Source organism: Dacryopinax primogenitus (genome assembly GCF_000292625.1).
Source record: "Dacryopinax primogenitus strain DJM-731 SS1 chromosome Unknown DACRYscaffold_3, whole genome shotgun sequence".
Classification (NCBI taxonomy): Eukaryota; Fungi; Basidiomycota; class Dacrymycetes; order Dacrymycetales; family Dacrymycetaceae; genus Dacryopinax; species Dacryopinax primogenitus.
In genome coordinates, this window is record NW_024467200.1 from 1,608,455 (window position 1) to 1,636,306 (window position 27,852).

Sequence of the window (27,852 nt, forward strand, 5' to 3'; positions counted from 1 at the left end):
CTTGACGCTATTGATTAGGATGCACCTGGAGCAAAGGCACTTGTAGTTGAAAGGCGGCGAAATCAAATTCGATCGTGTTGCCTTTGCATATCATCCAGAGCGCCCCATTTTCCGAGACATATCGTTCACAATCCCAGCAGGAAAGAAGGTCGCTATCGTTGGACCTAGCGGTTCTGGGAAATCCACAGTGTTCAGACTGCTATTCAGGTTTTACGAGCCAGACGCGGGAAGGATTCTCATTGATGGTCAAGATCTGCGCGACGTTACCTTGGACAGCCTCCGACATTCCATTGGCGTCGTACCACAGGACACACCGCTCTTCCATCAGGACGTGATGCACAATATCCGTTATGGCCGTATATCGGCAACAGACGAGGAAGTTGTGGAGGCAGCGAAGAAAGCGAACGTGCATCACACCATTGAACGCATGGCTCAGAAGTACCAGACGCAAGTTGGTGAACGAGGCCTGATGATCTCAGGAGGGGAGAAACAGCGTCTAGCCGTGGCGAGGGTCCTGCTAAAGGACCCGCGTATTCTGTTCTTTGACGAAGCGGTGCGTTGTACAGTTCGCAGCTGACACATTCACTGATCATGTGTTAGACGTCGGCACTGGACAGTCAGACAGAAATGGAGCTCATGAAGAATATCAACTCTACGCTGCTGGACAAGAAGCGCACAAGCGTGTTCATCGCCCATCGTTTACGTACAATAGCCACAGCTGGTTAGCGTCTTGCACTGTGTCCATGTGGATCTACTGACTGTTTGGTAGACCTCATCATTGTTATTAAAGATGGGTACGTAGTGGAACAAGGCACTCACGACGAGCTCATGCGCGCTGGCGGGCTCTACGACTCCATGTGGTTTGCTCAAGCGAACGACCCAACAGAGTCCGCTCCCATCGCGAAGAACGAAGAGGACGGCAAGGACGAAGGGGACAATGAGGAAACTGATAGCGAAGGGAAGGAATCCGAGGAACGGCCCGCCAAATAGGCCTGCACCCGATTTGGTCTAGGACACCTGTGCACATGTCATGCCTATGAATAAGGAAAATATTGACCACTTGTTGTACTGTGTACGCACTGATCCATGCAATCCACTTCTCACCACGGGGTGATAACAACTCATGAGCCCGCTGGAACGGTATTTTTCACGTGTGGTAGTATAGGACCAGTGATTCCACATCGCCGGAAATATCGGAAATTCAAGTGAGGGAAACTGTCCCCTCGATGGCACGGTAGCGATGCAACTGTTTCGTTTCAACGCAGAGAGAGCAGTGTAAGAATGTCACGTCCAGGAATGCGACCCCAGTCTTCATACCAGCTAGTAATCCTGCACCATACGAGTCAGCCGCCCTCCGAACAGTCGCCGAAAGGATCATGCAGATCCTCTGGCTGGGTGGGGAAGCACATGGTCCCCGCCTCGGCCCGAAGCTACACGCTGCGGGCGGAAAAGAACCACTCCGCGTAAGGTGTATCCTTCTGGACCGTATCTCGGAGGGTGGTTGGGACCGGGCTAGGCACGAAGAGATGACGTGGGGAGATTTGCTCTCTGTGCAGTACCGATGTTGTCAAGAGTGTATGATTGATACTGTAGTGAGACTTTACTTCTTATTCTTGGATTGCATGCGGGTCAGCAACCCCGACGGTTCTTCCATCGGTACCCTGCGCTGCCCGATACCGCTGGCCGATGCACCGTCTGCTGTTTTCTTTCAATCGGGGTTGGGAGAGCATACGAGAGCATATTATATCGCCGGAGTGGTCGTCGCCGCATATTTTGCGGTTAACAGAAGTTTGCGAAGCCTGACAAAGGATCAGAAACTGAAGAACTTGAGTGTGTTATGACAAAAATACAGACTGTCGGTTCCTATGCCCGCTCAGGAACTCGGTACTTGGACGCCGAGAAACTCGTATCATAGTATGATGCAGAACGGGGCGGGATTGGGATTGTCTAAGAAGGAGAGCGCCACAGCCTTCCGTTCGAGGGTTGAGGGGTTCTGATCTGCAGCATGCTTCACCGAGGAAAAATTTTCATGAGTTAGAAGTTGCAGAATCTGGATGGTGAGCTCGGTGAGATGGAGAGATGGTCTGATGGTTGCACGCAAAAAATAGATTGCTATTATGAGGTGGTGAGACTTGTTGTTGGAGGGGATAGACCGATGTCATCCGACCCTTACGAATCAGCGCGTATGAGCTTATTGTGACCGGGCTGATGACGAGGTACGAAATTGAAAAGCAAGAGCAAGCGCTAAATAGTATCGGCAAATGCTTCGGGGCCGTGCGGAGTTGCGAGTCGAGAAGCGGCTCTCTTGAATTGCCGCTTCTTCAAGTATACATCCAGCATAAGCAGGGAATGATCGCCAATGGCGGAAGGACGGAAGGGGGGAAGGCACGGCAATCAGCCTTGTCTCGTAATTGTTCAAAGAACCGGCTGATACACCGACGCTGTGCAGGGGATGACTGGTCAATTTTCATCTCTGTCATCTATGGCAAGCGCAGAAGGTAGGCTTTCCAGCAGTCTGGGGAGGGGATTGAATAGACCGGCTGATTGCTAGTAATATTGTCAAGTGATGGGTTGAATAGGGAGCGCATCTGATGGTGTATGAGAAGCGCACGCGACCGGATTTTGAGGTGAATCGGGATCGGGAGAGGAAGAAACGAGGTGGCTGCCGGTCGGCAGAGTAGGGTCAGATCATAAAGAAGCAGAGCTTCTGATCGGATGCGATCTTGAATTGAAAAGGATTAGAAGCGGATGCGGTGCAGTCCAAGAGGGTGCGGTGCTGTAGGGATGCGGTGCAGGGGAAGGGGGATGATTGTTGGAAAGTTGTGTCGTTGTAGAGATTGTCAGTACGAGTCAGGGCTGTGCGAGGGACTGATGGATTTGGCTTTCGGGAGTGCACTCACGAAGGTAACCTGTCACTTTACGATAGTCGTTGCAAGCGTTAACCGCGTGTCCGACGCCGACGAGCACGGTTTGTTGAGATTCGAACCGAGAGGTAACCACGATGTCATGGAACGGAGATGATGACTGGACGGTGCTCTTCTTTCATTATTTACAAAGCATCATATAAACAACGTGTTTGTTGTGCTGCGTATCAGAATGCATCAACTGAGCGTTTTGGTTGTAAATCCGGGAGTGGGCCAGACACACAAGGGTCGCTTTGAAAGGAAACACGGGATCGAAACAGTGCACATGGCCACGCGTTACAAGGCTGTGCATTGACGGAGGCATTTAGTGAGACGCGGGTTGCACCGCCTCGTTAGAGTGGCGGCGCCTCCAAGGGAATTTACCCCTCTTTCTTTTAACTAACGACCACCACCACCAACAGAGAAGTATAATACACCGAGCTCATCGCCTCACCCTCCCCAGACAGCCAGTTTCCCCCCCTTTCCTCATCTTCCCCCTTCTCTGCCGACGACGACGACAACGACCCTCAATACTTTAGATACAGCAAGCACAGCTCCCTCCCCTGGTGCCTTCTTCACCTGCGAGTCATCGCCATATTCCTGTGCGTATCACCCTCCGTCGCAACCCTCACAGCTCTTACCTTCCTCCTCCTCCTCCCCACTCCCTCCGCATACACGCAGCTCACTTGCTTTTCCGTACACCTGCGCACTGCTTTGCCTGGATCCTCCACCGGCCACGCATAAGTAATCCCACCTCCCCCATCCCCAAAGACAATGGACGACCCCACCACGCGCCTCGGCACCTCTTCGCCGGCACCTAAGCATCTCACAGACGCAGAGCCTTACGAACTTCATCACTACGATCCCGCTCCTTCGCCTCAACCCGGCGCTAACTACTCATCTCCACCTGTCTCGGGCGACCTCTGGTCAAACGGTCAGCAGCAACAGTACGCAGACTACTCTCAGCAACTTGCATATACTTCATCCTACGTCGGGTCCTACCCTGGGTCTGAGTACTCGAACGACTTTGGTGGTCGCTCATTCGACGTATCTGACGACGAGTTCATGTTCGGCCCCCCTAGGAACGTAGACGACGACGCTTCCTCCCAGCACCCAGGCGACGAGTACGACCCTGCTGCATACGACGCTCCCCTTCATAGCGCAGCGCTCAGCGTGGCTTCAGACGGCACACAGAGCATTTTCGAAATTCAGCAGCAATCCCTGGCAGCATTCGCCAATCCCCAAGATTACAGCGGCTACCAACCCGGAACGGGTGGTTCCCCAGCTTCCTCAGCGCGTGCACGCTCGCGGGCCTCTTCTGTCTCCTCTTTTCACGGTCAATCCCCCAGCCTAGCTGCCGCCCAACCCCCGAATCCCATCTCTGACTTTTCCGCGCTCTCTTTCAACCACCCCGCATCTCCTTTTGTCCGCCCGCCCCCGACCCCTCCCATGCAGCGCTCCGTCTCACCGTTCGTTGGGATATCTGAGCCGTCTCCACCTCCCCATCTTATGCCTCAGAGTCCGGGATTGAAACCCCAGAGCCCCCCGCAGCTGATGATCCCTGATGGTACACCAGGTGGCGCTTCTCTTGCACCTCCTCCCCACGCACATACCAACAATGGTCTCCTCGCCGTCGGAGGTCCCCAAATCAACTTGACGCCTGCTACGCCTATCAGCGCGCTTACTGCAAAGCCGGGTGACAATCAGCGCGGATTCCAAGATATTCTACGGGATATCACGAGTGAGTACCGGAAAAGTGACACGCATATACTTGGCCCTGACTCAGTTCTAGCTGGTCGGGGACCTACATCTCAGCAAGGACAGCGGTTCACCAATCAAGCTAACCCACAACATCCCGTTTGGCCTCCTCCTGCATCCCAGCACGCCCAACCACCACTTCTGCCATCCCTTCCACCCTTTGGCGCCCAGTTTGGTAACTACGCCTACGCTCCACGCGTTCGTTCAAAATCTGAGACCATGAATGGTCGTCCCCAGTTCGCTGGTCCACCCCCTGCCGGGTGGGAATGTGCACAGGGGATGGGGATGCCTCCCCAGCAACCTCAGCAGCCAACAACCATGGACCCATCAATCCTCCTCCCTGGCTCCTCCCAATCTCAACAAGGGATGATGGGTGGCTACGGGCAGCCAACAGCGTTCTTCCCTGATCAGCAAGGGATGCCGATGGGTGGCATGGCCGGCCAAGGTCACCGCCGTACAGGATCGATGTCGGGCTCCCAGCCACCAATGGGGTTCATGCCAGGGCATCAGCGCCAATCTCGCTCACTCGGTGGCAGCCCCAATATGATCCCTCAAAATCTCGGTGGCATGCAAGGTTACCTTCCTACCATCAACCCAAATGACGGCACCCTTCTCCCCCCAATGATGCGTGAGGCATCTATGGGTCCTGACCGGCGCGGCAGGAGACTCTCGCATGGCTCAGGTGCATCTACTCCCTATTCTCGCAGTCCCAGCCCAGGAGCCTCGCGTCCGCTGAGGGATATGGTTACCACACCTGCGACAGCTGCTGCCTCTCAAGGCAGACGAACAACCAAGGCAACCTTCATTTGCCCCATTCCTGGTTGCGGGAGCACCTTCACCCGGTCGTTTAACCTCAAAGGGCATTTGCGAAGCCATAACGAGGAGCGGCCATTTAAGTGCCATTGGCCTGGGTGCGAAAAGGGCTTTGCCCGCCAACACGACTGCAAGCGACATGAGGCGCTCCATTTGAACATCCGGCCATTTACTTGCGAGGGATGTGGACGCAATTTCGCCAGGATGGACGCCCTAAATCGTCATTTGCGTAGTGAAGGCGGGAACGAGTGTGCAAAGACTCAGCAGCCGCTCACAGAAGAGAGCGTAGCTGCTGCTGTTGCCGCTGCAGGGTTGGAGGGCCTGCCTAGTGTAGGGCAAATAGAGGGTGCGCTGGACGACTCGGACGCTGTGCCCATGACTGCCCCGTCACTTGAAGGTGATATGGAAAACCTCAGCAAGGCATTGGTCATGTAACCTCTGCCTGTGCCTTGTCCTTTTCCCTTTGTGGTTGGTGCTGGTGTTCGTGTAATAGACGACCGCTGATGAACGCCCTGTTATGTTACTGTCTGCTTCCCGTTATTTCCTAGCGTGTGTGCATGTGTTCACATCCTACATACCCTTGGACAATTCTCCTTTCTAGCGTTCGGCTCCTCGCCTCGTATTTAATGCGACGTGTACTTTCTCGCTCTGCACTGCACTTAGTTCATACAAAACAGCTGTATAGTGTAGTAAATAACTTACGCTTGAATAACTCCCTTACGTGCGCCCGTACCATAGAGAGTGAGGATGAATGTTATGTATTTTAAACAAAGCTTGAGAGTTGCCCAAGTCCTGAATCAAAGCAAGCGAGAACAGTCTTCAAAAGGGTGTGAGCGTCTCAACTGTGGGACGTCGGACCACCTTAAGTACTCCACCTTGGACAATTACTATACGAACGTGCTACGGCGTTGCGCAGCGCTCTCCGGGATACGAAACATCGCGACCAGCGTGTCCCTTAAAGACAAAGTGCAAAGTCAATAGAGATTGTCGTTACCCCTTGCGTCTGTTCCTCAGAGGAAGGAAAGGAAAGTTCTGTGTTGGTGAGTTCACAGCCTTTCGCTTGCAGGGATTGTAAAGGGACGGGATAAACTGGACATGAGGCAGCTCCCGATGTTTTGATCGTATTTATGGACAATCAATGTTGGCAGTACTGTGACACCCGGCGCTCGGACGTCGCCGCCCTCGGCTCCGGCAACCTGTTCCCCCGATCTCGTCTGCGGCTGTACCTCACTAGCTAGTACTTTTTTCTCACGCCGGTCACAGTCCGGTATCCTCTTTTCTTCTCAGAGAAGAGTGGGGTAAAGATCAACGGGGATTTCCCCCGATCCGTGACCCTGTCCGATTGATCCGCGCTCTCCAGGAACCACTTCAAGGAAGTATCACTCAAAGAACCATAGTGCGCGGAAATGTTATTCGGCAGATGGGAAACATCCATTTTGGTTGGGTATAGTGTTTCGGATGAATGTTGGAATGCCGGGGAAGATCTGCCTCTCTGGGTACGCGCACAGCATATCGAGAACCACTTTATCATTTGGTCGCATATGTTTTGCTCTCCTGGCACTTCATCTTCACATTCGCACCACATATAAGGGAATAACGAACATCTACGACGGTAATGAGCATGCTGGCGACTCATCTCATCGTGTGCCTCACGGCCAGAAATAACACCGAAGCCTGCAGGCAGCACACGGCGCGCACACGTTTTTCCGTGCCGGCGTGTCGCCCTCGAAAAGGTAGGGCAACCTGCCATCGATGTCCATGCATTAGGACCGTGGGTAGCACAAGGACTTGCAACAACAAGGGGCTCGGCGGTGCGTTCGGAGAACAGGCACGACAACGGACAAATGCACGAATACCAGCGAGGCTCTGACAAGACACATGTTGTTTACGTCAATCTAATCTCTCCAGCTTGGAGGAGGTACGTAACGCGTCAAAGTCCGTTACATATAAGAATCCCTAATTGTCCAAGTTGGAGGTCTTGTATATGGTCGTCTGATGCCTGGCTCCCGAACTGGTTATCGTATCAAAATTTGAATAGGGATCACCGAGGAAAGGCTGCTTCAGGCGACCTCGGTGTCTGCGGAACGCTCAATCGAGGGCGAGCGCATGAATCGGGCCAACCTCGTCAACTCCGAGCGGAATTTCCCACATGCCAAAGAGCATCATCTCGGCGCCTACAAAAAGCAAGAGTCTCGCCCACGGCATATGCCCGCAGGCGCGGGCTTATCTCTCCTCGCGGCCACGTAGAACACAGAACATTCTACAGCTCGTTCTCCCAGGCCCGGTCCCGGCCAGAAGCCGGTCAATATGCGCTAGTACGGTGCGAGGGCCGGGAGAAGGGAGGCTCCTATTCTGGTAAGCCTAATATGGCGCATGTTGGGGGAAGTACTGTGAGCATATGACCGGATTCAACGCGAGTATATCCGAGGTATTCGTTCGAGTATATGCAGAAATCGAGATGCTGGACGCCGAGGGATATTGAAGTTACATATGGTTGGAGTGCGGTTCACTTCTAAGTACAACCGCCCGACCCGTGTGGAGCGCGGATGCCGACGCGAAGATGGTCAGATATTTTAATCAATGTAGAGCCAAAGTAGATTGTACCGGGCAGTCGCCGGGGACAAAATGGGCATAGCTTGAACAAACCAGCGGAGGCTTGTAGCCCATCTCGCCTTAGCGCGTTCTGTGTTGACGATGCGAGCGTTCCTGAAGTGCATCGCAGACGTAGCGCGTGTAGGATATTCCAAGAAGGGGAAGAAGCAGGCGGACATGGGGTTGATGTCCGGTCCGAAGCGACTGAGCTGAGCGCAAAGAGGAAGATACATACAAATGGACGACGATCTTGGATGATCTTGTAGGTGGTGGGACGATGGCACAGACAACTGAGAGCCCTCGAAATACCCGTTACCGACGGACAGGGCCCAGCCCGGCAGAAGGAAGGAACATTACAGGTACTGTTTTCATTGGGTCATCTGTCATCGATGTACTACTCCACAAGAACCGTCTCGAGCATATATGGTACACTCACAGGAAGTGCGTCTTGGTGACGTACAGAGTACATCATGTTTAGGGTATACCAGGCTAATGTTGAGCGCAAGAAGAGTAGACCGTTGGCGTGGCGTGACGAAGGCAGGGCAAAGTTGTCCGTGCGTGAGTAGAGCAGACTACAGGATACTGCTCGTGTTCATCAACAGCATCGTTTCGAAGAAGCTGTCCTGGCCGTAATCGAGCAAGTCCTCGGTTGCAGGAATTCGTTCTCGCATCCTCTCAGACCTGCGCCTACAGAGGAATATATACGTTCCGTGCAGGGGCTTGCAATCTGGGAGTATACGGAACTGTTCGCTGAGCGTGCGGGGGATGATGGGACCGAAGAGCTTGAAGTTCTTGAGCACGGCCTCGATATCGACGGATTTGGGCTGGAGAACGACGGGGGTGAAGTGGAACCAGTAGCCAAAGGCGGCCCAGAAGGGCGTCTCATTAGTGAGGTTGCGAATTTGATCTGTGCAGCCATGAGCGGCGGGTCCTGAACCGTGCAGGTATCCTGCCAGCTTACATGCAATTAGGATCTGTGGTGGCTGAGCGTTGGTACCCATAAAATCCGGGGAAGTTAGATGCAAGAGAGTAGAAAGCAGAGGAGAGAGGAGATGCGGGAAATACACCTATATGCGTCTGTATTAGCTAGGCTTGTAGCAATACTCCAAAAGAAATAAGACGCACCAGGTCACTGCAGACTATATGCGTCAAACGACGTTTTATCATCTCCCCATTAGACCCTGCACACGGGGGCAGCTCCATCACCCGGTTCGCGGCTGACGCAGCATCGCTTTTCTTCCCCCACTCAAGGGGAAGAACATCGATCTGCGCTGCGTTTGCCCATGCCCTCACGCGAGCTGCGTTCTGCTCGAGCAGGGGCAACACCTCGGGGAGGTCGGTGAGGAAGATAGTGGCGGTATGTGGCAGGAGGCGCGCAATCTGCAACCCTACGACGCCCGTACCTGCTCCCAACTCGAGAATGACATTATTTGCCGCACCTTCGCCTCCTTTCAGGGGGCATGGGGGATCGAACAGCACAGTGAGGTCATCTGGGGGTTGGAGATAGATTCCCAATACGTGCGAGGCTTCCCTGCGACCAAGTCAGCGCATATATCCAGCATGTCAGACATCCACAAGGCGCACCATATCCTTCCAGCGATACCGTACTTCTCAATCCACTTTGGCTCATCGATACTCGCTGGCGAGGGCAGGAAGTCGCGTACGGGGATGGTGCTCGGAGTGAGGGCGATTCCCCTGGGAAAGTTGAAAGACATTGCTGGGATGTCCCTATATTCGAGATAGATGTTGTGCCTTGGCTGGGGTCGTTGCTGATGCTGATGCTGACCAGAGACGTATGAAGGTGGACCTTGCTGGCCCGAAGAGGAGCTAGGTATGCGGGAGAAGCATTGGGGGCGCACGGTCAGACGACGAGCACATCAGGAAGGGCCTCGACGGATCTGCCTCCGCGGTGAGGGACGTACCTGGCATGGGTGGGCCGGCCCTGTCCTCCGGTGGAACGTGACATTCTGCGGGTACGGGACTGCACGAGTAGCGGCGGAGAGGTGGGAGGGAAGGAGCGGGCAACAGATGGCAGACGACGACGAAAGGTTGGTTGATAACGAGCAGACGTGAAGACCTTTTCACCTCGCGGTGGTGGGATGACCAGCAGCGACTGTTTGAGAGGGTTTATATATGCTCGCTGGTTGTGGGGAGGTAAGGGATGTGCCGCTGATGGGTCGCGGGCTCGAGGAGGAGGAGGAGAAGAAGGAGAGAAAGAGAGAAGAGAAGAAGAAGAGAGAGGCAACTAATACCTATCCACACCCACACACGCCGGCAATTGCCTCCCTCTCCCCTCCCCTCTTGCGCCCTCTTCCTTTTTACACTCTCCTTCCCTTCCCATATCCCCAATCCAACATCCCTCTCTTTATTCTTCTTTCTCTCTCATCACTCCCATAAGTTAGGCAGAAATTCATCACTCAACACCGAATCATAACATCGGTCCACATTTCATGTCACGCGTCCCCTCCTGCCGGCTCCACCCCACTTGAATAGTCCCGCAATTCCATCAAGCATCACCCGCAGCCTTTGCTTCTTTCTCCTACAATGTTTGTCAGTTTTTGTATCCACGTATGTCCCCTTCGTAACTCGCCAGCGAAATGCTAACATTTTGGCACATCACACCCTGTACGGCGGGACACACTCATAACTCCGAGGCATCCCCATCTCTGCCATCCCCTGCCCACCTGCTCAAAAATAAACACCCCCATCGTCATACTTCTCCTCTTCCTCTACCTCACTTTCACTCTCCGATCGCTCACCTGACCGTAAGCAATCCCACACCAGAACCAGACTTTCATTTTGCCTTTCTATACAGACTTCCCCTAGACCGGCGCGGGTCGGCTCCTCTTACCTGAGATGTAACCGCGCTCTGCCGTGAAGGCAGCTGCCTTCTTATGCCTTTCCTCACGTGGCCTCTCTCCACAAACTTTTGCTATTCCCCTCCCCAGTTGTCAAGCGCTCCGCCCAAAGCCGGTCCGAAAAGGAAACCATCCGGTTCTGAATTCAAGACCGGCGGAGACCCTGTAGGTTAATGCCGACCCCTGGCTAGAATTGGCCCACCACGCGATCAATAAATCGCAACCATTGGTCCCTGGAGATTACGGGGCGGTTTTGGTAACGCCGGGTGGCCGCACAGGCGCAAGTGCGAATGGAGGAGAGCTGTCCAGTGGTTCCCACACCCCACGCTGGTGATGCGCCCGCCCAGCACCGAATTCCCAGAAATGGCAGAAAATGATCACCAAGATGGCGGCAAAAGTGTAACACAGCAAAGCCGGTTCGCCGGCCATCTCCGACGCCCGTCGTCGGCCAGCGCAGCACCCCAATGGTCGGCGCGTACGTGAGATTGCACGGACCAACCATTTTGAGTTGCCTCGGACTCGGCCGTCTCCCAGGGTTGAAAGGGAAGATTGTGGAGATCTGACTCATTTCCCGCGGCTAGGCGATTCATCGAGCATGCTTATCGGGCGCGCCGATGCCAGCCGATCTGCCTGTTGAATCGGTGCGGGGTAAGGTACTGTTTATTTCCACATGGCTGGTGACTGTTGATATAACACACTTTGGGTAAGTTTGTCGGTCGGCAACGCCCGAAGAGGTCTGGGCCACCCTCAGAACAACATAGGGGCTGCGTTGCCGGCATGTATGTACGAGAGCGCAAAAGTCGGTGCAGAGGAGATGTGCCTTATCCTGCTCGAAGCACGCATGATTTGCCTGGAAGACCAGATTGGGAAGCTTGCTGGTGCCTTCACCCTGGTAGGCATCCTTGCCCAAAGCTGCGTGATGTTCGAGCCGTTTCGAGCCGTGCGCTGTCCTCCATGCTCCGTCGAATTCCAAACATTCGAATTGTTCTGAGTCTTCTCGAGTCTTCACCCGCGGTTCCCGGTCACAACCGCCTATGTCGTCGCGTGCGCGTACTCACATAATAGGGAATCGTGTCGACTGAGCAGTTGCCTGTCTTGGCGCGGGAATTTAACAGAAGGAGGTATGACATTGTACGGCAAGTTGAAATAATCTGATTTAGGGCTTTGAGGTTGCAAGGTAAGAGCAGACACACCTCGTAACGTACGATTGTATTCTAGACCGTCTGTCAAGACCGCGGGTGCGACGGGCCCTCGGTGCGGGGTAACGAGGTACGAATTCTCCCGCAACTTGCGTTCAGGACACCACTCGAGCAGCCCAAATTTTCCTTCGCTAGTTGGTAGGTCTGTCCGGAAGAAAGTCTTCTTCATGATTGTTGTCGAGTGTGCAAGAATATGCGGGATATGAAAGAAAAGATACAGTTAAGGATACAGACCGACTAATCCGGCGCCAAAACCAATTGCAACGACAAAAAGGGAAATCACTCGAATGATCGTCGCGAAAGGAGATTCTTGATTTCACGCCGGGTGCTCAACCAAGCGGAGAAAGTCGGAGCACTAGTGGGATCTGCCATAGACCGTGTGTGGATGAGATAACTTGCGAGAACAATGAGCAATGCGTAACTGTGCAAAGAGGGTGAGTTCACGGCACCGTCCGTACACCCATGGAGCGTACCGATACCTGTGCAATGACAGTCAGAATGACGTCCGACAATGGAAGAGAGGAACTGCCGCTCCACTCACATGTAGTTCATGCCCATCTCAAACAACCGCTTGTGCTTTTCGGATCCTTCGTCAGCGGCATCAACCTTCAGTTTGTAACTGTGTTCGCGCATCAGATTATGTCCGTGCTTCGGAATCCGAAGCGAGCTTACTCGTAAATTGCCTTGCGAAGATTCTGTACGTCGTCGAGGTTGTCAATCACGCGATCCGTTAAGTGCTTCGCGAGCTTTCCGTGCGAAAGGATTCCTACAAGCTGCAGAATGATCTTGTAATCACCTGAAAATGCAGCTCTTTCAGTGTGCAGTGGAGGTCTAGGAACAAGATTCAGACCATTGAGATAGACTTCCTCGTCATGCCCCGTGATCATCGGGTCATTATACTCTTCGTTTTCACGGTATAAACTTGTATCCAGCGAAGCGAGGAGCTTCTTGTCTTGCTTCCCTTGCTGAACAATTGTTGAGATCAGGCTGGCCGCGACCATACCCGTTGTAGTACGACCCCGACCCATTTGGCAATTGAAAATAAGTTCATCACCATCGACCAGAGCAGTCTCCACTCGATCTACAAGTTGGGTAAAACCATCTGGAAGCGGGGCTTGTTCATCGGTCTGAGGTCCTATCAGTGGAACATTGTGGTACAGCGAATCATTCCATCGCACAATAGGGATTCGGGCATAATTGACCTTAAGAACGGGGTCAGCAGTCTCTTTTGAAAGCCATAAGAGCGGTCTCACTCTGTAGCCTTCCTTAACAAGAAGCTCGAATACATCCCTATCTTGGAAGTGAGGGCCTGATCAGCGAGCAAAAGAGCATGTTACCTCGGCGTCATGATGTCGTCTTCTTTCACTGTTTCCCACATAGGGGATACGGCGTAGTTTCCGGTCCCGTCATCGAGCTCGTCGTGTAATAGTATCCGACCACCTCCTTGACGAAGTTCACGGTCGGCATCCTTCTTCAAGTTAACTTCTATTACTTCTACGTCCGCGGTCGTGATTCCAGTGGCCCTACAGTAAGGTCAATTGGGTGCAGGCTGGAACAGGGGTGAACCTACTCGACGTTTTGGAATGGTCGATCCGTGAGTCGCAGAACATGAGGTCTTCCTGCAATGTAAAGCACAGGCTCCTGTTTGGTAAGATCAAATTTGGATAGCCTTGCCTCAGACACGCTTCCCTACTTCTCGCAGTGAAGTCCAATACGCATTTTTCGCCCCTCCTGGCGCTGCTCCAATCCTTGCCAGAAGTTGACGCGCTCTAAGCGAAGGTCGTGAGAGCATGCCAGAGTCTACTAATCCGTAAGAAATACCCTTCAACACTCGGCATACCACTGCCACAGACCATTTTGCCGTCTTGCACAAATTTTCCTTTGTCATTTTCGTTTATTCGGCCATCAACCCGTGGTCGCGCGGTGCTCCCGGGGGCATAGCGAAGAGTCAGCGGGAGTTGCCGGAAGTTCGGTGCGCCGTCAATGCGTCTATGTCATACGTCAGCTGCCTATCACGCGATACGATCTTGGAAACTAGTCACTCTGGCAGAGACATCTTCTGTAGGTTTGCGAAGAAATCGCTCTTAAGAATCGTCGAAGTAGATAGTATACTGCCGGAACGGGCAGCAACCAAGCTCTGCGCTTCATCCGGTAATGCAGCACCGTTAGCATGCTCAACACGTTCCAGCGGCTTGAGAGCGCTGATGCCGTCCGCCTTCAATTCGTTCAGGAAAGTTTCCAAAACGGGCCGATCATGCACAAATTTGCCAAACGAAGCTTGGTTACGCAAGGTGTCAGGTCTTGTCGATGACAAGTAAGCTTGGAAGACGATGAGCTGAAAGTATTTCCGAAGATTGTCCAGTCCTGTTCCAGATTAGAGTCGGCAGAACCGTGCAAGTCATACGACAGACCTTTGTGAACGTGCACATTCTTTTCCGTGGCATTTGTGCTTTGTTCCGCCGCAATACGCTCCTCTTCGATTGCGTCTATTAGATTGTGGACCTGTCCGCAAGTGTTAACAGCATCATCGACTGCCTCTTTCACGAATACGCCGTGCCGTATCACGCGGAGAAGGTCTGAGCAAAATCAACTACCGCCTGACATGTGATTGGCGCGACGTACTGTTGATCACCTGATACGAATGGTGCCTCGGCTTCTTACGGTTCGGCGACAAAGAGAAGGACTTGTCCGGCAGCGGAGTTTTCAGATAGTCAGAATGCAACCATCTTTGAATCAACAGGACAATGATGGACGCATTTGTGCTTCGTCCTCGGCCCAGCTGGCAATTGAGTACTATAGGGGTTTTCTCGTAATCGCTTCGTACTACGATGTCCAGTATACTGGTCCTCGCGATTAGACCAGTTCAATCGTGAGGATTAATGGCTTACTCCTCAATATCCGTAACATCGGGAACATGCTCCGCGGTGATTGGAACCCTGTGGAAGCGCAGGATATCGCCATGACACTTTTTTCTCGCATCGAAAATGTCACGCAGAACAGCCACGTCGCCAGCTTCAGCTTCTTCCCAAACAGGGATGACGGTCCCATCCTCCGTTTCTGTATGAAGCAGGACCCTGCCGATATTGTCAGGTGTCAATAAACACCAGCAGATTCCTCGAAGACGCACCTTCCGCTGAAAGACCGAATCTCAGAAAGCACATCGTTCTTCAACCTGTCTTCAAGCGCTTCCAGCCGGGAAGCGGATATGCCTCCATAATCCTGAATATAGCATGAGATGCTGTTCAGCCCCAAACGATTCAGGCCTGCCTTCATGTTTCGCAGCGTAAGACCCTCTCTTCTCAAGCAATACGGGGTGCCATTGATGTACACCAATGGCTCTTCCCGTAAGTTTATCCAAATAACTGTGCCGCTATCGGCATAGGCCTCTCTCAGTCGCTCTACAACGTGATCAATCGCCTCTGTGGTCGGTTGACCAAGCGCATATATTCGGGTGCCCGGTATGTTACGGAAATTGACGGCTCCGCGGATGGTGCCCGATGTCTCTCCTGTTTCCGCTTCGTACCATTGGTCGGACTTGAGCAAAGTGCTTGCTCGGAGAATAATACCACTCCGATTCTAGCGGATCTCACTTTAGCATGAGGTTGAAGACTGTGGTTGGTGAAACAAACCTTGACCGCAAGATCGGCCCACTCATCGCCAACAACCTGACCACCGCTGATTCCAAGTTCGTTTTCGATCAGGTGGTCGATTTGTCCCTTCCGAGAGCCTCTTGATATGAGAGAAAGGTCTTCAACAGGAGCGAAGATCTCTAGTCGGTTCGCGTGACTGCGCATATATCGTACTTGACTGGGTCAACTGAATCAGAGGATGTTGACCGCCGTGAAAGGACGACACTTACTTCCAGATCTCTACTCTTGTCTGCAGCCAGGTGGAGAACGTTTCATTCTTCCTCTCCTCGACGTAGCTCGCGTAGGCGATGATGAAGAAACTGATTTGCTCTCAGCTTCTCGTCGTTTCATCGGTGCAGTCCACTCACTATTTCTCCAAGGCACGCGCCGCTCGGCCAAGGTAGTTCTGTCGCTTCTTTTCGTCCATACTTGTGAGCGAATATTTGACGCGGAGGGTGAGGATATCCTCCCGAAGATTGATTACATGGTCACCTTCACCGATATTAATATATGACATCTGACGAAGGTTGCGATGCTCACAGCTATCAATGACGGAGTCCACGACCAATTTCGCTTTCAACCCATCATCCAAGAAACCTAGGAGAGATAATACGACAGAGTAGTTTCCTATGAATGCCTTGCGCAGGTTGTCCATCAATGAGGGCTGTGCTAACAGAAGCTCGATGGCAGAGAGGGGCATCGGGTTGTGCATGCCTGGAGCAGTCATGTCAAACAGCGGAAGGTGGGGAGCAGGAGAACATACTCGTCTGGAGAATGTAGGTAATGCGCAGCAGGGCCTGACTTTGCTCCTGCTGTTTAATAGCCTGTTCTAGAGCTACAGCACCCTGGGATGTGGCGGGCTGATGGGGCATCAGCTGATAGAGGCCGGGTACACGAGCGTACTCACGGTAGATGTTCCTGTAGAAGGGACAGGGATGAAGGGATCGGAGAGACCTCTTTGGATCAACATTCTGCGGCGAAGAATACATGCAGCAACCATGGCAAAGGTAGCTAGAAGGCGTGAGTGCTCGCGTAGTAAGTAATTAACGAGGTGGACTGACTTCGCACGACCCCCATGCCGCATGAGAAAAGCAAAGACGTCTTGACGGGGTCAACGTCATGGATGATGGCGGCATATGCGTCAAGATAATTATCCTGTAGATTGAAGTGAGCCAAGAAGCATATAATGGAGGATAGTGATTTGCCTCAATAGCACGATCTGGAGAGATAGGGATACTAGAGAAAATCCGTTCAGGATGGAGGCTGCAACCTGAATTAACGGTGCTTACCGATAATACTCGACTTTCCAGCCGTCAGACACAATCTGTTCCACCACTTCTCTGGACGTGAGCACACATTTCTCGTCGATCTCAGTCCACGTGGGGAACATTTCCTCGCCTTCATCTGCCTCACGCATAAGCTAAAGGCACAATACGAGATTGTGTAGTGGCTCACTGATTTCGTGATGTGTCAAAATCATTCCACCATATCGCGATGCCTCATCTAGGATATCTTGTATGAGCCTACGCTCAATATCCTCCAGGTTCTCGACGCGGTCCGACAGAGATAGAGGATCTCGCGGTTGGGACGCGTCACGCAGTACGAAAGAGCGGTCGCCAATGTACACTTGTATCCTCTCAGATTACACATAATACACAGTAGCATTGGACGCACCTATTGGCTCCTCTCGCGTTGAGAACCACACGCATTCTCCAGAAGGTGAAGAGTCAGGACGACATCTTAATAAGGACAAGATAGCTTTCAGCCCCTGTATGCGTGGTTGGGCACAGCCAAAGACGTTAAGCCCGCCCTGACCCGCTTTACGGAAGTTCGGTGCGCCTTGTAGGTTGAGTTCGAGATCCAAGGCACGACCTGTCGTGGCATCAGCATACAGCGAATTTTGTATACTTCGAGATTATACCAGTTGGATAATGGTCCGTTTTCAGGATGAAACCGCGCGAGAGCACGCTTCCATTTCGGGATCGTACCACGGCTGGAGGTGCCTTTAGTAGATGAGTGAGAGTGCCATCAGCCTCTTTGCCATTCTGATCCGAGGCTATTCCATTCAAGGGGGTAGAATGGATGAACGATGAGAGCGTGGAGGACCGTCGTGCCAAACGTACGACGGCGTTGGTGATGGGTGTGCTGCTCCTCTGACCTCCTTGCACCATCCTTGAGAGGGATTGACGGCGAGCCAGGAGGGGCAGAGCAAGGCGGCCAGCCTGTTATAACGTGTAAGATTAGTATATACGGGCGGCTCTCCAGGAATAGGCTAGCAACTGACGGAACCCCGTCTGACGTCAAACGCCTAAGGCCACGGACCACGTGTTTATCAGCGTTCGGTGGCAATGCAGAAGAATGTCTAAATAGACAACCGCTCCGTGCAGCCTGGACAACGGAGACGAATCACTTGGGCGGAAATGGGCTTGTATTTCAAGATGTAGGTATGTGATCCTATTTATTGTAACAGAAATGGATCAAACAAGGGAATAGCCGTGAAATGTAAAACGTTATGGGATGGAAGTAGCGATAAGAACGAGAGTCGATAAAACGTGCATGTGGAATTGAGCGAAGGAAAGAAGAGTGGGTAAGGATTGACTTAGTTGTAAAGTTCCTCGTCAGCATCATCGTCATTGTTGTCAGTGGGCCCTGCGCTACCAGGTTGATGAAGTCCGTAAGCTGCAAGTGTGCCTTTGAGAGAGGCAATGCGATTGAGTGCATTGTTGCATTCTGAGGTGAGACGAGTTATGCGTTCTTGCATGTTGGCAATGTTGTGGGAGAGACTGGTGTGAGCATTTTCTTGCTGGTGGAGAGCAGTGCAATAGTCAAGGAGAATGACGTGCTGAGAATAGAGGACGTTCCAGAGGTGACGAGGATTGCCGTTGACGATTGCTTCAATGTCCAACATCTGTTCAATGGCAGTCCTGTTGTAGTGGGTGGTTCCAGTGGTTGGTGCGGGAGTTGGGACAGCAGCTTGAGGAGCTGCAGCGTTTTGACGAGGAGGAGCAGAGGGCATCATCATAGATTGCATTGGCTGGACGAGGTTGTTTTGGCAAGGTGCAGTGAGTTGGAGAAGATGAGCAGTGTGTTCAGCATCCTGTTGCTTGGCCAACACATCTACATCGAAAGTGACCTACGTGTTTGGTGAGCAAATGTTAGCAAGAGAGAGTGATATGCAGGCGCACCAGCTCCTCCTCTTCGATCGCATCCTCACTAATGCACATCCTTTTTGACTTGCATTGATCCGACCCAAAAGGTGTCCGAAATATCGGTCCAATGGGTGGTGAGCGAGAACTCGCTAGGGAAAGAGGAGAGAGAGGGGGAAAGTCAGTAGGAATGCGGGAGTCAGCCTGTAGCTGAGCTATCGAAAGTCGGTATGCAATAATCGGAGCTCAGTATACGTCCAGTCAGGTCACAATAAGTCAAGTAAAAATCCGGTAAGTCAAGTTGATGCTGCCTATCCAGTAAGGGGATAATCGGATCTGTATAACGCTAACGGAAAAGGGGCAGAATAAGCTAGATACAGGAGTTTCTGGAAATTACTTATACTAGCTACTCTAAACTACACTCAATACTAATCCAGTCTCCAGATACCTCTCCAAGGCAGATGTTGGCATGCCGAATATCCGTGTGGGTCAATCCCGTTGCGGAGGAAACCCGTAGTCATCATGCCGAATATCCGGGTGGTCTTGTCACCTGGGGAATCCTAGTAGTCATCATGCTGAATATCCGTGGGGGGGGTTGAGACTTGTTGCTGGGGTGTGTTGTCCACATAGTGAGGGTCCATAGTGCCGTGCAATGGTCTCTAAGGCCCGAAATAACTGTGGGAATACCGGCCTGACACACCCCGCTGGAGGTGGGGTTGTTCAGTGTCCTTCAGTGTCATCGTTAACATGCTTGCGGTGAGACTGGGCGAGCACATTTGCCATTTCGTTCAGAAGAGCATCAAGATCCTGGATAGAATTGTGTCAGGTAAGTAATGTATGGGAAACGAAAACATGACATGCTCTTTCTCCACGCGAAGAGTTCCTGTGCATGTATTGACGTCGAGTGTTGGCTTTGCTCATCCCCTTGTTGTCACAACTCTTGTTGTTGTCACGACTCTTGTTGTTGTTGTCATTGCATTTGTTGTTCTTGCGGTTTGAGCTAGACATGTCCTGGCTGTTGTGTATGTGGGTGAAAAGACAGTTTGTGCATAGAAAGATAGTGGAACTTACTTGTATGAAGCCGGCTGCAAATGAAAGCAGTGTAGAAAGTATGAGATAGTCGTGGGAGTTGATGGCAAAGTAAGGACAAGATATGGCGTGGTGGTTATGTGTCTCTTGGAAGTGCGGACGCAAACTGCTTCTGCAGCGGTCGCGTCAGTGCCCAGGCGGCATGGTGAGTGACAGAAAAGTGGGAAATGCATACTGTAAGAATAGAATAGGATGTCAGGCAGGTTTTAGCAGGTTATTGTGTGACATCACAGAATGCATTAAAAGACGGACAGTATAATGTTACAGTGTGCACAAGGCATGTGATGTGTCGTATGCTAACAGGGTGTCATGCGAGTTACCACCCAGTTCTCTTTTTGTGTGATCTGCAATAGCATTAGGTATGTACTCTGGAGAAGAAGAAAGAAATGTACGGTGCCATCCAGGTTGGTATAACATACAGTGTTTGCTTGAATGGTGAAGGAATATTTTCCGGCAACCTGGTCGAGAACCGCTTGAAAGACAGTGTGTTCATCAGGCTGGGGCAGAGGTTAGTTTAAGCAAATGGAAACATCAGAAATCCGCGTACATCTGCACTGTGCTGCTGGTTCCATAGCATGACTGCCCAGTCGCCAAAGAGCTGACATCTGATGAAGTCGAACGTGGTTACAACACATTCTCTGGTACCATTGTCTAAATGGAGCTGGAGGCAGTATCTATTGCGTCACATGAGAACATGGTGCAAAAGGGACATAAAAAAGGAGAATTGTACATGGAGTGCGGCTTTGTGAACCTGGTATTGCAATGGGGACAGTTCCAGAGATGCAATGTACCTGCCACGCACTTGGCAGCCTTGTGACAGTGCTTGTCCATGCATGCGTAGTAGCCAATGTCTTTGAGCAGCAGTATCTTGCAAGTTGCTACCAGAGCAAAGGTGTCGATGTCCAGCTTCTTTCCAACACAAGATAACACTTCTTTGATACACAGTTTGTCCCTAGGAGGGGCTGTATTTGTCAGTTGAGCCCCAGCAGCAGTGGTGTGTCCCAATAATAGTGTCCACTGTGTCTCCAGATTCTCCTCGTACCTGCGGAAAAATGAGGGTGGTTGAAATACACAGCTTGAAACATACCACAATTGCAGTGCTTGGTGGTCGGGATCATCATCGTTGAAATGTATATGTGTGCACTTACCAGCAGTGACAAGGCTAGGGCCGTCATGATAATCCCACTGAAGATTATTGATTGACACAGCTTCGCCTTCGTGGTTCTTGAACACTTCCCCAAGTTCCTGCCAGGTGCATAAACAAAGCATAACACTGGACTGGTCAACAATGTGGATCTTGCGGAAGTACGTGACCTGATTTGCAATGAGAGGAGATATGCGGAGGGGTCGAACACATACCTCTTTTGCCAGCAATTCACTGTGGCTGGGCTTGCAGCAGATGCCGGCACCTACAGTGACTACTATAGCGTGAATATCTTCCTCAAAGGGTAAGAAAACTGCAAGTGGTTCCCAGGGAATGGCATACCGCAGATGTCATCACTTCCCATGTCAGCAATCTTAGCGAAAGGCACAATGTCCAGGTAATGTATAGGGAGGTCGAAGTTCTGGACCAGCTCGAACTCTGTGTTCATGGAGATAGTTAGCTGAAAAAGACTCAAAGTTTTGTTATAAGCTGCCTTCGCGATGCAAACAGTGGCATTGCAAATAGAGTACACCTGGTAGAGGAAAAAAGGTGAGGGAATGACTGTGAGCATGATGACCGTACCTGACCAGATTCCAGGGAGTTTGTCACCTCAGTTGCGGAGTTGAATGCCACTGCACCTATCTTGCCCTGGCAGGGGGTGAGTAAGGGATCGTGGGCATTATGTATGTGCTTACCATGCTATCGTGAAAGGTAAGATTATGAACTCTGCCTTTGCCATTCTGTGTGTTGTAGGCATGGACGGTATCTTTTCCAGACAGGCGAGCCACGAGATAGAAACTGCATCAATTTTTAGTACAGAAAACACTGTGACTGGTATCACATACTCATGCAAATTGCTTGTCAGCTGCGATATAGTGCACTTTTGCGCCGGGACCGGCGCATGCGATGTACAACGTGGTAAGCCACTGGTTCATCTTGCAGGGGGGGATCAGAGAACATATTCACAAGGAGCTGCTCAGATCGCCTGCCGGAGGAGGCTGAACTGCTTCGAGCATGCTTCCTAGATTGGGTTCTGGCCAATGTGCTGGGTCGTTCAGTGCAGATAGCATGGCTCGGTTCTCTGATTGTGCTGTCTTCCTCTTGCAAATACAAGAGGGAGTTTATGATAAAACCCCTTCCTGTGGTGTAAGAGCATGATCACACAGGGAAAGGAGTGTACATACAATGCACCGGATGCATGCTGCAGTCTTGTAAAACGCTCCACCCTGATAAGGGACAGAGTTGTGACATTGCAGGCGCGAATAAGAGTGTTGAGGTTGTGATCAAGGGTTGCTTCTATGTAGTGGATTCCATCACTTAATTCGACACTAGACAAAAACATTAGCTAGCAACAAAACCTACTGAGGTACATACAGGTATTGTTTTGGCTCCCACAGGTGAAAGCTTTGAGCGGCGATATTTTCAATATCTGCATGACACCAGACCAGTTATCATGCAGACCTTGGATCATTGACTTGCAGGCTCCCACTGTGAGTACCATAGATGACATGGTCGTGCGGGAAGGAGAGACGCGCAGCTGGGTGCAACGCCCCATGCGCGCCACTGCAATCAAAGACAGGGCTTGGTCCGTGGGGGCAGATCCTGCTACTGTACTCTACATCTCCCTATGAGGCGTCAGGAGAAGGTCTGCTGGAGGGGGAGTCGACAGTGGTGGCCAGTACATACTAGTAGGTAGTAATAGCCAAAATCAGGCCTAATCGAATCGTGGCCTCCTAAGATAGAGTTGCTCGAATGCCAATCCGAGGAGTCTTGTGTGAGCTCCAAGGCTGGGCACAGCCGTTCAAGGGGCGTCCGAATGAGAGTGAGAGAAGGGAAAGGGCCGAATGAGGTGAACGAGAGGTATTCAAAAGTCGAGCGGTCAAATTGAGGCTCAGATCCATCTTAGAGAGAGAGCTAGACTAAGGAGTGACTGTAGAGTATAGCAGTAGTTATTAGAGTAAGCTAGAGAAACACCCGTCTTGAATGAGTGCAGTAGTGTAAGAGAGGAGTCTGAGATCCTTATCCAAAGTACCCGAGTCCGCCTATATACGTTCAGAGCTGTTCAGACCTTCAGACTACTACTAAGCTATGTGTAATCTACATTACCTAATGCTATGTCTAGGGTCCACTTCTGGCTTCCAATAGTCCGGTCCAGCCGAGTTTGAGATGCTGTTTGAAGAGATGTTCAAATGTCAGATTCAAGCTCGAAACTCGAAAGTGCAGCACACTACATGTGACATGAGCAGCAAGTCACAGCATGCATTCAAGGTTAAGTGGAAGCAGTGAAAGGAGGAACATTATTGCAAAACATAGTGTAAAAGTATATATGGAGGATGTGAACCTTTTGTACAGAGGAGATGTGTCACTTGCAGAATGCTTGCCTTTTCTATTCCTACATTATTTCAGTACATGTGGCAAGTTTATGATGCAGATCAAAGAGTTTTGAGCATACAAGGCAATAGAGTGGGTGGAGTTGTATGCTAAAATTTGGTGTGGAGAACATGCCTCATCCACTGCAACTGCCAAATGGTCCAGGCCTGTCACTTTTCCAACCATGACATCCTGTGTTTAGCTTTGATGATCTGCGCGAGCAGATCCAGGAGAGATTCACATTTAGACAATGAGGTGGAACTCAGGCAAATTGCATTGACTGGATGAGGTGCAATCATGCATAGGGGGGAGATAGATGATATGGGCAGCTTTGGATTCTGGGCAGAAAAGTGAGGAGAGTGCATCTGAAACCTGTCTGTCCCCTCCAGCTGAAGAGAAGACATGCTGAAAGAACATGCAAAGTTGAACCAAGGAGCAGGTAGCAGCACATCAATTGGATATGGACTGAAGTTGGGATGGACAACAAGATTCGGCAAGAACAGGTGGATTTGCATGGGTGTCAGTATGGTTGTGTCTGGGTTTTGTGATCTGGCATTGTGAATAACTTAAAACCAGGCTGAGATGAGACAGTATACTTACTGCACCTGTTGAATTTCTTTGCCATGTTTTTTGTCTCTGTTGCAAAGCACCATCATGCAGTCTCCATGGTCAATATTGTCAAAACAGTCGGTTAAAGTGTCCATCACATCATGAAGATTATCAAGCCACTTCTTGCACTTCATGCAAGGCATCAAAGTGCAAGATGGTGGTGGCCTGTGCACAGTCAGCAACAGCTCGTGTATGTGCAAGAGCAACAACATTGGTGGACCCAGCAAAGAACTGGCATCGAGTCCTTGGGTGTTTACTTTGATAGTAGGAGGCGACATAGAAGTACATGTGCTGGTGACTGATGTAGGCAATATAATCATGTGGTATTTGTACAATTGTGTTTATATTGATATGTTGAGACAATTCCCAGGGAATGTCCACAACAGGTAGGTGGAGAAAATTGACACTAGTCTCTTTTGTGTGAAAACCTGTGCTTTGATACATGAACAGCTTTGAATCATTACAAATAAAAGTAAGACGGTACTGCATCCAAGCCTCCATGTAAGACATTGCCCAGTTCATCTGAGTTTGAGACTGGACGCACAGGCAATCCCCACCCAAGAATGTTCAGGATGTCCATGATTTCATCCAGAGTGATATTACCATAGTCTAGACTTTGCAGGTCTGTTTTTTGCCAGTGCATGTAGCATAAGACAATGACAGCACCATTCCACTTCCCCATAAGGGAAGGCAATGGGTGTTTATAACTGCATGCTCAAGCAAGTCACTTAGGAGGCAGCATAGTCCTGTGCTCAGATATGACATGATAATGTTGTGTCTTGTGTGTACCAGTATCTGTGTCTTTGTGGTGGGTTGCAAAATAATCTGCATAAGGTCCTTGGATCAAACCATGTAAATGCATTGCATATATGGTTGGTGTTTTATTGCCTCTGAGAACAAACAAGAATGGCATGCTGAAAATAGCAGCAGGCACGTCCAGTAGAACAAAAAGGATGGTGAGACTTTCATCAGGCAAGTACTGGCCTGCAAGGAATGAGTGGATATTGTTAGGGCAGGAGAAAGGCACACTGCCGGGGTAACTTCATCCTGGTTTTGGATCACTACTGTTTCCACTATGTGATAACAAACAGGTCCCTGTGTACAGAGCTGAAGTATGTCAGCACACATTCAGATGGCAGTATGCATGAGTACTGCAGCATCCTCATTTCAAACATCTAGTATCACCTGTGGGTAGTGACCCAAATGCACCATCTTCAGTATTGTAAATAGAAAAAAATTGTGACAAAATAAGAACAGACTGAGCCAATGTTGCAAAGGCAAGTGAGACACACCAGAAACAATGTGGATGGTGTGTTGAATTACTATGCATCATGGAGAGATGAGCATCCCTGCTCAGATGAATGCATAAGAGGAAGATAACTCAGTCAGACAATGAATGCACAAGAACAGAAAATAAGAGCTTTGTTGTATGTAGCTTGAAGATATAAGTATGTTCCACCCTCTTTTGTTGATCCAGTCCAGCCAAAGTTGTCATGACAGGAAACATGCAGGTAAGCAGATGTGAACCATTGGTGGATGGTATGAGCAATTGCATAGGTTCATTTGTTGAGCTTGGTGGTCATCATGTATTTGCCAAGCAGTGAAGTGGGTACTGTGCAGTGACTACAGTGCATGGTTGATGAGCACAAAACCGGGATATATGTGGAAACACCTTGCATATGTGACATTATACCAGAGTGGAGTTGCATGAATGAAGCATGCATCAACCAATTGCCAGGAACATGTACCCATCTATGAGAAACATACAAAGTGGCATATGCACAACAGGACATTGGTCACATGAACTTTCCAGTAATGGACATTACCAGCGGTGCAATGTGGAGAGGCACTGTTGTTGTCTTGAAGTGGTCTACAAGTGAATGGTGGGTGGCGATAGACATGGAAGAAGAGGATAAGCCAGTTGTAGATGTCATGGTTGCCAGGTGAGTATGTCAATGTGAATGATCTAGGGCCATGATTGACAGACACCAGGTTCATCAATTGTATGTTGACATGCATACAAGGAGGAAAACCTGGCATCATGTGAGAGGGAGTCAATGCTGGGCACCTGAACCATTTGCTGTGCAAAAGGGTCTTGTCCATAAACATGTGCTGTACAATGGGGTCCTTTGAAATCACATGGTTGTTTATGGCAGTGCAAGGTTCCATAACAATGCTCACACCAGGATTCTGTATAGCCACAGTGCTTGAAGAGATGACCATATTTGCCTGATGACTCTCATCTTCCCATCACAATTCTCCTCTCCAAAAATGTACCCTCTGATCAAGTTACTTACCTGCATACCTCATGTCGCAAAACACTTCCAGCATGACAATCCCTATTATGTTTGAGAGCACCAGACAGCTATGCATGCAAACTCATAGCATGGAGCCAAGGTGTTCAGTCATGCATTGCAGGCCCTGCTGAATGGGGAAATATGGTACTTAGGTGAAGCAGATCATGTCACTGTGCCAAACACAAAATACTGCCAAGGTGCATAGAATGACTGCATTGAAGCATGTATTCTGAGCTAGCATAGCAGATGAAACCATTTGTCAGAGTTCTGACAGATGTGCTATTTATTGATGGGGAAGGAGAACCCAAATTGGTGTCTGTCCCCATATTTTATTCAGTGTCACCATTTCAGACTTGCAGCATCCATGCAATGTGTGTCAGAGAATGGCTGCAGGGACTGCTTGCAATTGGAAACATGTACATAAACGGTGAACATGGGGGCACTGAATACATCTTGCTGCAAGAACTCCAAATGGATACATTGCCTATGCAGGAAACATTAACACAGCAAGCATGTCTTATTATAAGAAAATGTGTTCCAGTCAGAGGATCACAAATGGAGTATGGACAAGTACGCACTGGGGACATGAACAACATTGTACAACAGTGCAAGAATGGACTGGAAGACAAGGTAGTGCCTATAGAGACTGGGACAGACATGTTTGCACTGCTGCATAGGGATGTATCTGGCCTTTGAGTAGGTGAATTACATGTATATCAAAACTCATAAGTTATGCCTTTCTCATCATTGTCATTGACTCCCTCCTGCAAAACATAAATAGCATTGATATGAAAAGTGACCTTGAATGGGCAGTCTGCCTTACTCATATCCCCTTCTGAGTGACTGTTGTTATTGAATTGCCACCTGACACATGATTCAAGGAGAACCAAATCATTTCTTTTTAGATTGGTGCAGGGATATTGATGAAGTTCTTTCTTGTGTTTCATACCTTCATGTGCATCAAACACATTCTTGAACTCTGATGCCTATTGGGACATGGTAGCCATAGGAAAAGTGAGGGAGGACTGGAAAGTACACACTGGCTTTGGTGAGTTCCAAGGCTTTTGAAAGTGACTCACCATAATGGTACCAAAAGGATTCTGTTAGGGCAACACAGGCTGACTAAGTCTGCTCACCTAAGAGTGCCAAGAGTCTAAGCAGGCAACAAGGAAGTGGAGTAGACCTGATGACTAAGACCTATCTACAGTATAGGTACCTGTGGATGATCCTAAGAGACCAAGTCTGAAGAGACAGTCCCCAGGCAGAGTAGGCCTTATATTTATACCTCTGTGGTGGAACCTGCTAGAACATCTTGCTTACTCAGCCTAGTCAGGTGATCAGGTGATATGACCAAGGATGAGGTCATATGAGGTCATGCACAGCCATGCACAGCAGGTCACCTGACCATCCAATCCTTCCAGCAGGTTCCAGCACATGCCAAGGTA

The 27,852-nt window shown here is 50.4% G+C and overlaps 6 protein-coding genes across 6 annotated transcripts in view; 2 read left to right on the forward strand and 4 right to left on the reverse strand.

Moving 5' to 3' along the window:
- Positions 1–1,095, forward strand: part of DACRYDRAFT_20650 (P-loop containing nucleoside triphosphate hydrolase protein) — a 3,361-nt gene extending 2,266 nt beyond the window's left edge. The window contains exons 9-11 of the mRNA XM_040772020.1: positions 47–553; positions 601–721; positions 770–1,095. Of these exons, the coding sequence (XP_040632000.1) occupies positions 47–553; positions 601–721; positions 770–990 (849 nt within the window). The 3' untranslated portion in view covers positions 991–1,095. The remainder of the gene's footprint in view (positions 1–46; positions 554–600; positions 722–769) is intronic.
- Positions 1,096–3,679: 2,584 nt separating this feature from the next.
- On the forward strand, positions 3,680–6,200 carry DACRYDRAFT_76170 (uncharacterized protein). The gene is made up of 2 exons (XM_040776186.1): positions 3,680–4,644; positions 4,696–6,200. Exons 1-2 carry the CDS (start codon positions 3,969–3,971, stop codon positions 5,907–5,909), a joined length of 1,890 nt encoding a protein of 629 aa, XP_040632001.1. The 5' UTR covers positions 3,680–3,968; the 3' UTR covers positions 5,910–6,200.
- Positions 6,201–8,638: 2,438 nt separating this feature from the next.
- DACRYDRAFT_104992 (uncharacterized protein) lies at positions 8,639–9,781 on the reverse strand (the record flags this gene model as incomplete). Its single annotated transcript, XM_040768011.1, has 4 exons — positions 8,639–8,973; positions 9,028–9,133; positions 9,192–9,597; positions 9,651–9,781. The coding sequence occupies 4 exons, from the start codon at positions 9,779–9,781 to the stop codon at positions 8,639–8,641; spliced, it is 978 nt and encodes a 325-aa protein (XP_040632002.1).
- A 2,408-nt stretch (positions 9,782–12,189) lies between these two features.
- DACRYDRAFT_93438 (uncharacterized protein) lies at positions 12,190–17,923 on the reverse strand (the record flags this gene model as incomplete). Its single annotated transcript, XM_040777156.1, has 29 exons — positions 12,190–12,546; positions 12,661–12,742; positions 12,796–12,919; positions 12,974–13,250; positions 13,302–13,325; positions 13,377–13,413; positions 13,461–13,646; positions 13,694–13,764; positions 13,817–13,892; positions 13,945–14,112; positions 14,166–14,487; positions 14,535–14,699; positions 14,746–14,963; positions 15,012–15,197; positions 15,251–15,342; positions 15,391–15,699; positions 15,753–15,930; positions 15,983–16,072; positions 16,121–16,244; positions 16,293–16,466; positions 16,516–16,612; positions 16,660–16,763; positions 16,814–16,907; positions 16,958–16,988; positions 17,042–17,156; positions 17,208–17,378; positions 17,427–17,624; positions 17,674–17,755; positions 17,876–17,923. The coding sequence occupies 28 exons, from the start codon at positions 17,921–17,923 to the stop codon at positions 12,661–12,663; spliced, it is 3,843 nt and encodes a 1,280-aa protein (XP_040632003.1). The 3' UTR covers positions 12,190–12,546.
- A 428-nt stretch (positions 17,924–18,351) lies between these two features.
- Positions 18,352–18,976, reverse strand: DACRYDRAFT_104994 (uncharacterized protein; the record flags this gene model as incomplete). The annotated part of the gene is made up of 2 exons (XM_040768012.1): positions 18,352–18,885; positions 18,938–18,976. The coding sequence occupies 2 exons, from the start codon at positions 18,974–18,976 to the stop codon at positions 18,352–18,354; spliced, it is 573 nt and encodes a 190-aa protein (XP_040632004.1).
- Positions 18,977–20,266: 1,290 nt separating this feature from the next.
- DACRYDRAFT_98791 (uncharacterized protein) lies at positions 20,267–22,641 on the reverse strand (the record flags this gene model as incomplete). The annotated part of the gene is made up of 11 exons (XM_040777549.1): positions 20,267–20,327; positions 20,380–20,484; positions 20,535–20,661; positions 20,718–21,029; positions 21,075–21,301; positions 21,347–21,423; positions 21,474–21,663; positions 21,714–21,779; positions 21,827–21,929; positions 22,316–22,459; positions 22,502–22,641. The coding sequence occupies 11 exons, from the start codon at positions 22,639–22,641 to the stop codon at positions 20,304–20,306; spliced, it is 1,515 nt and encodes a 504-aa protein (XP_040632005.1). The 3' UTR covers positions 20,267–20,303.
- Between the last annotated feature and the right edge of the window lie 5,211 nt (positions 22,642–27,852).

Bases quoted from the DNA above. Each gene is read 5' to 3' on its own strand.
- DACRYDRAFT_76170 (XM_040776186.1), top strand. From the start codon at position 3,969: ATGTTCGGCCCCCCTAGGAACGTAGACGACGACGCTTCCTCCCAGCAC. The intron at 4,645-4,695 runs GTGAGTACCGGA...ACTCAGTTCTAG, and splicing joins TATTCTACGGGATATCACGA to CTGGTCGGGGACCTACATCT.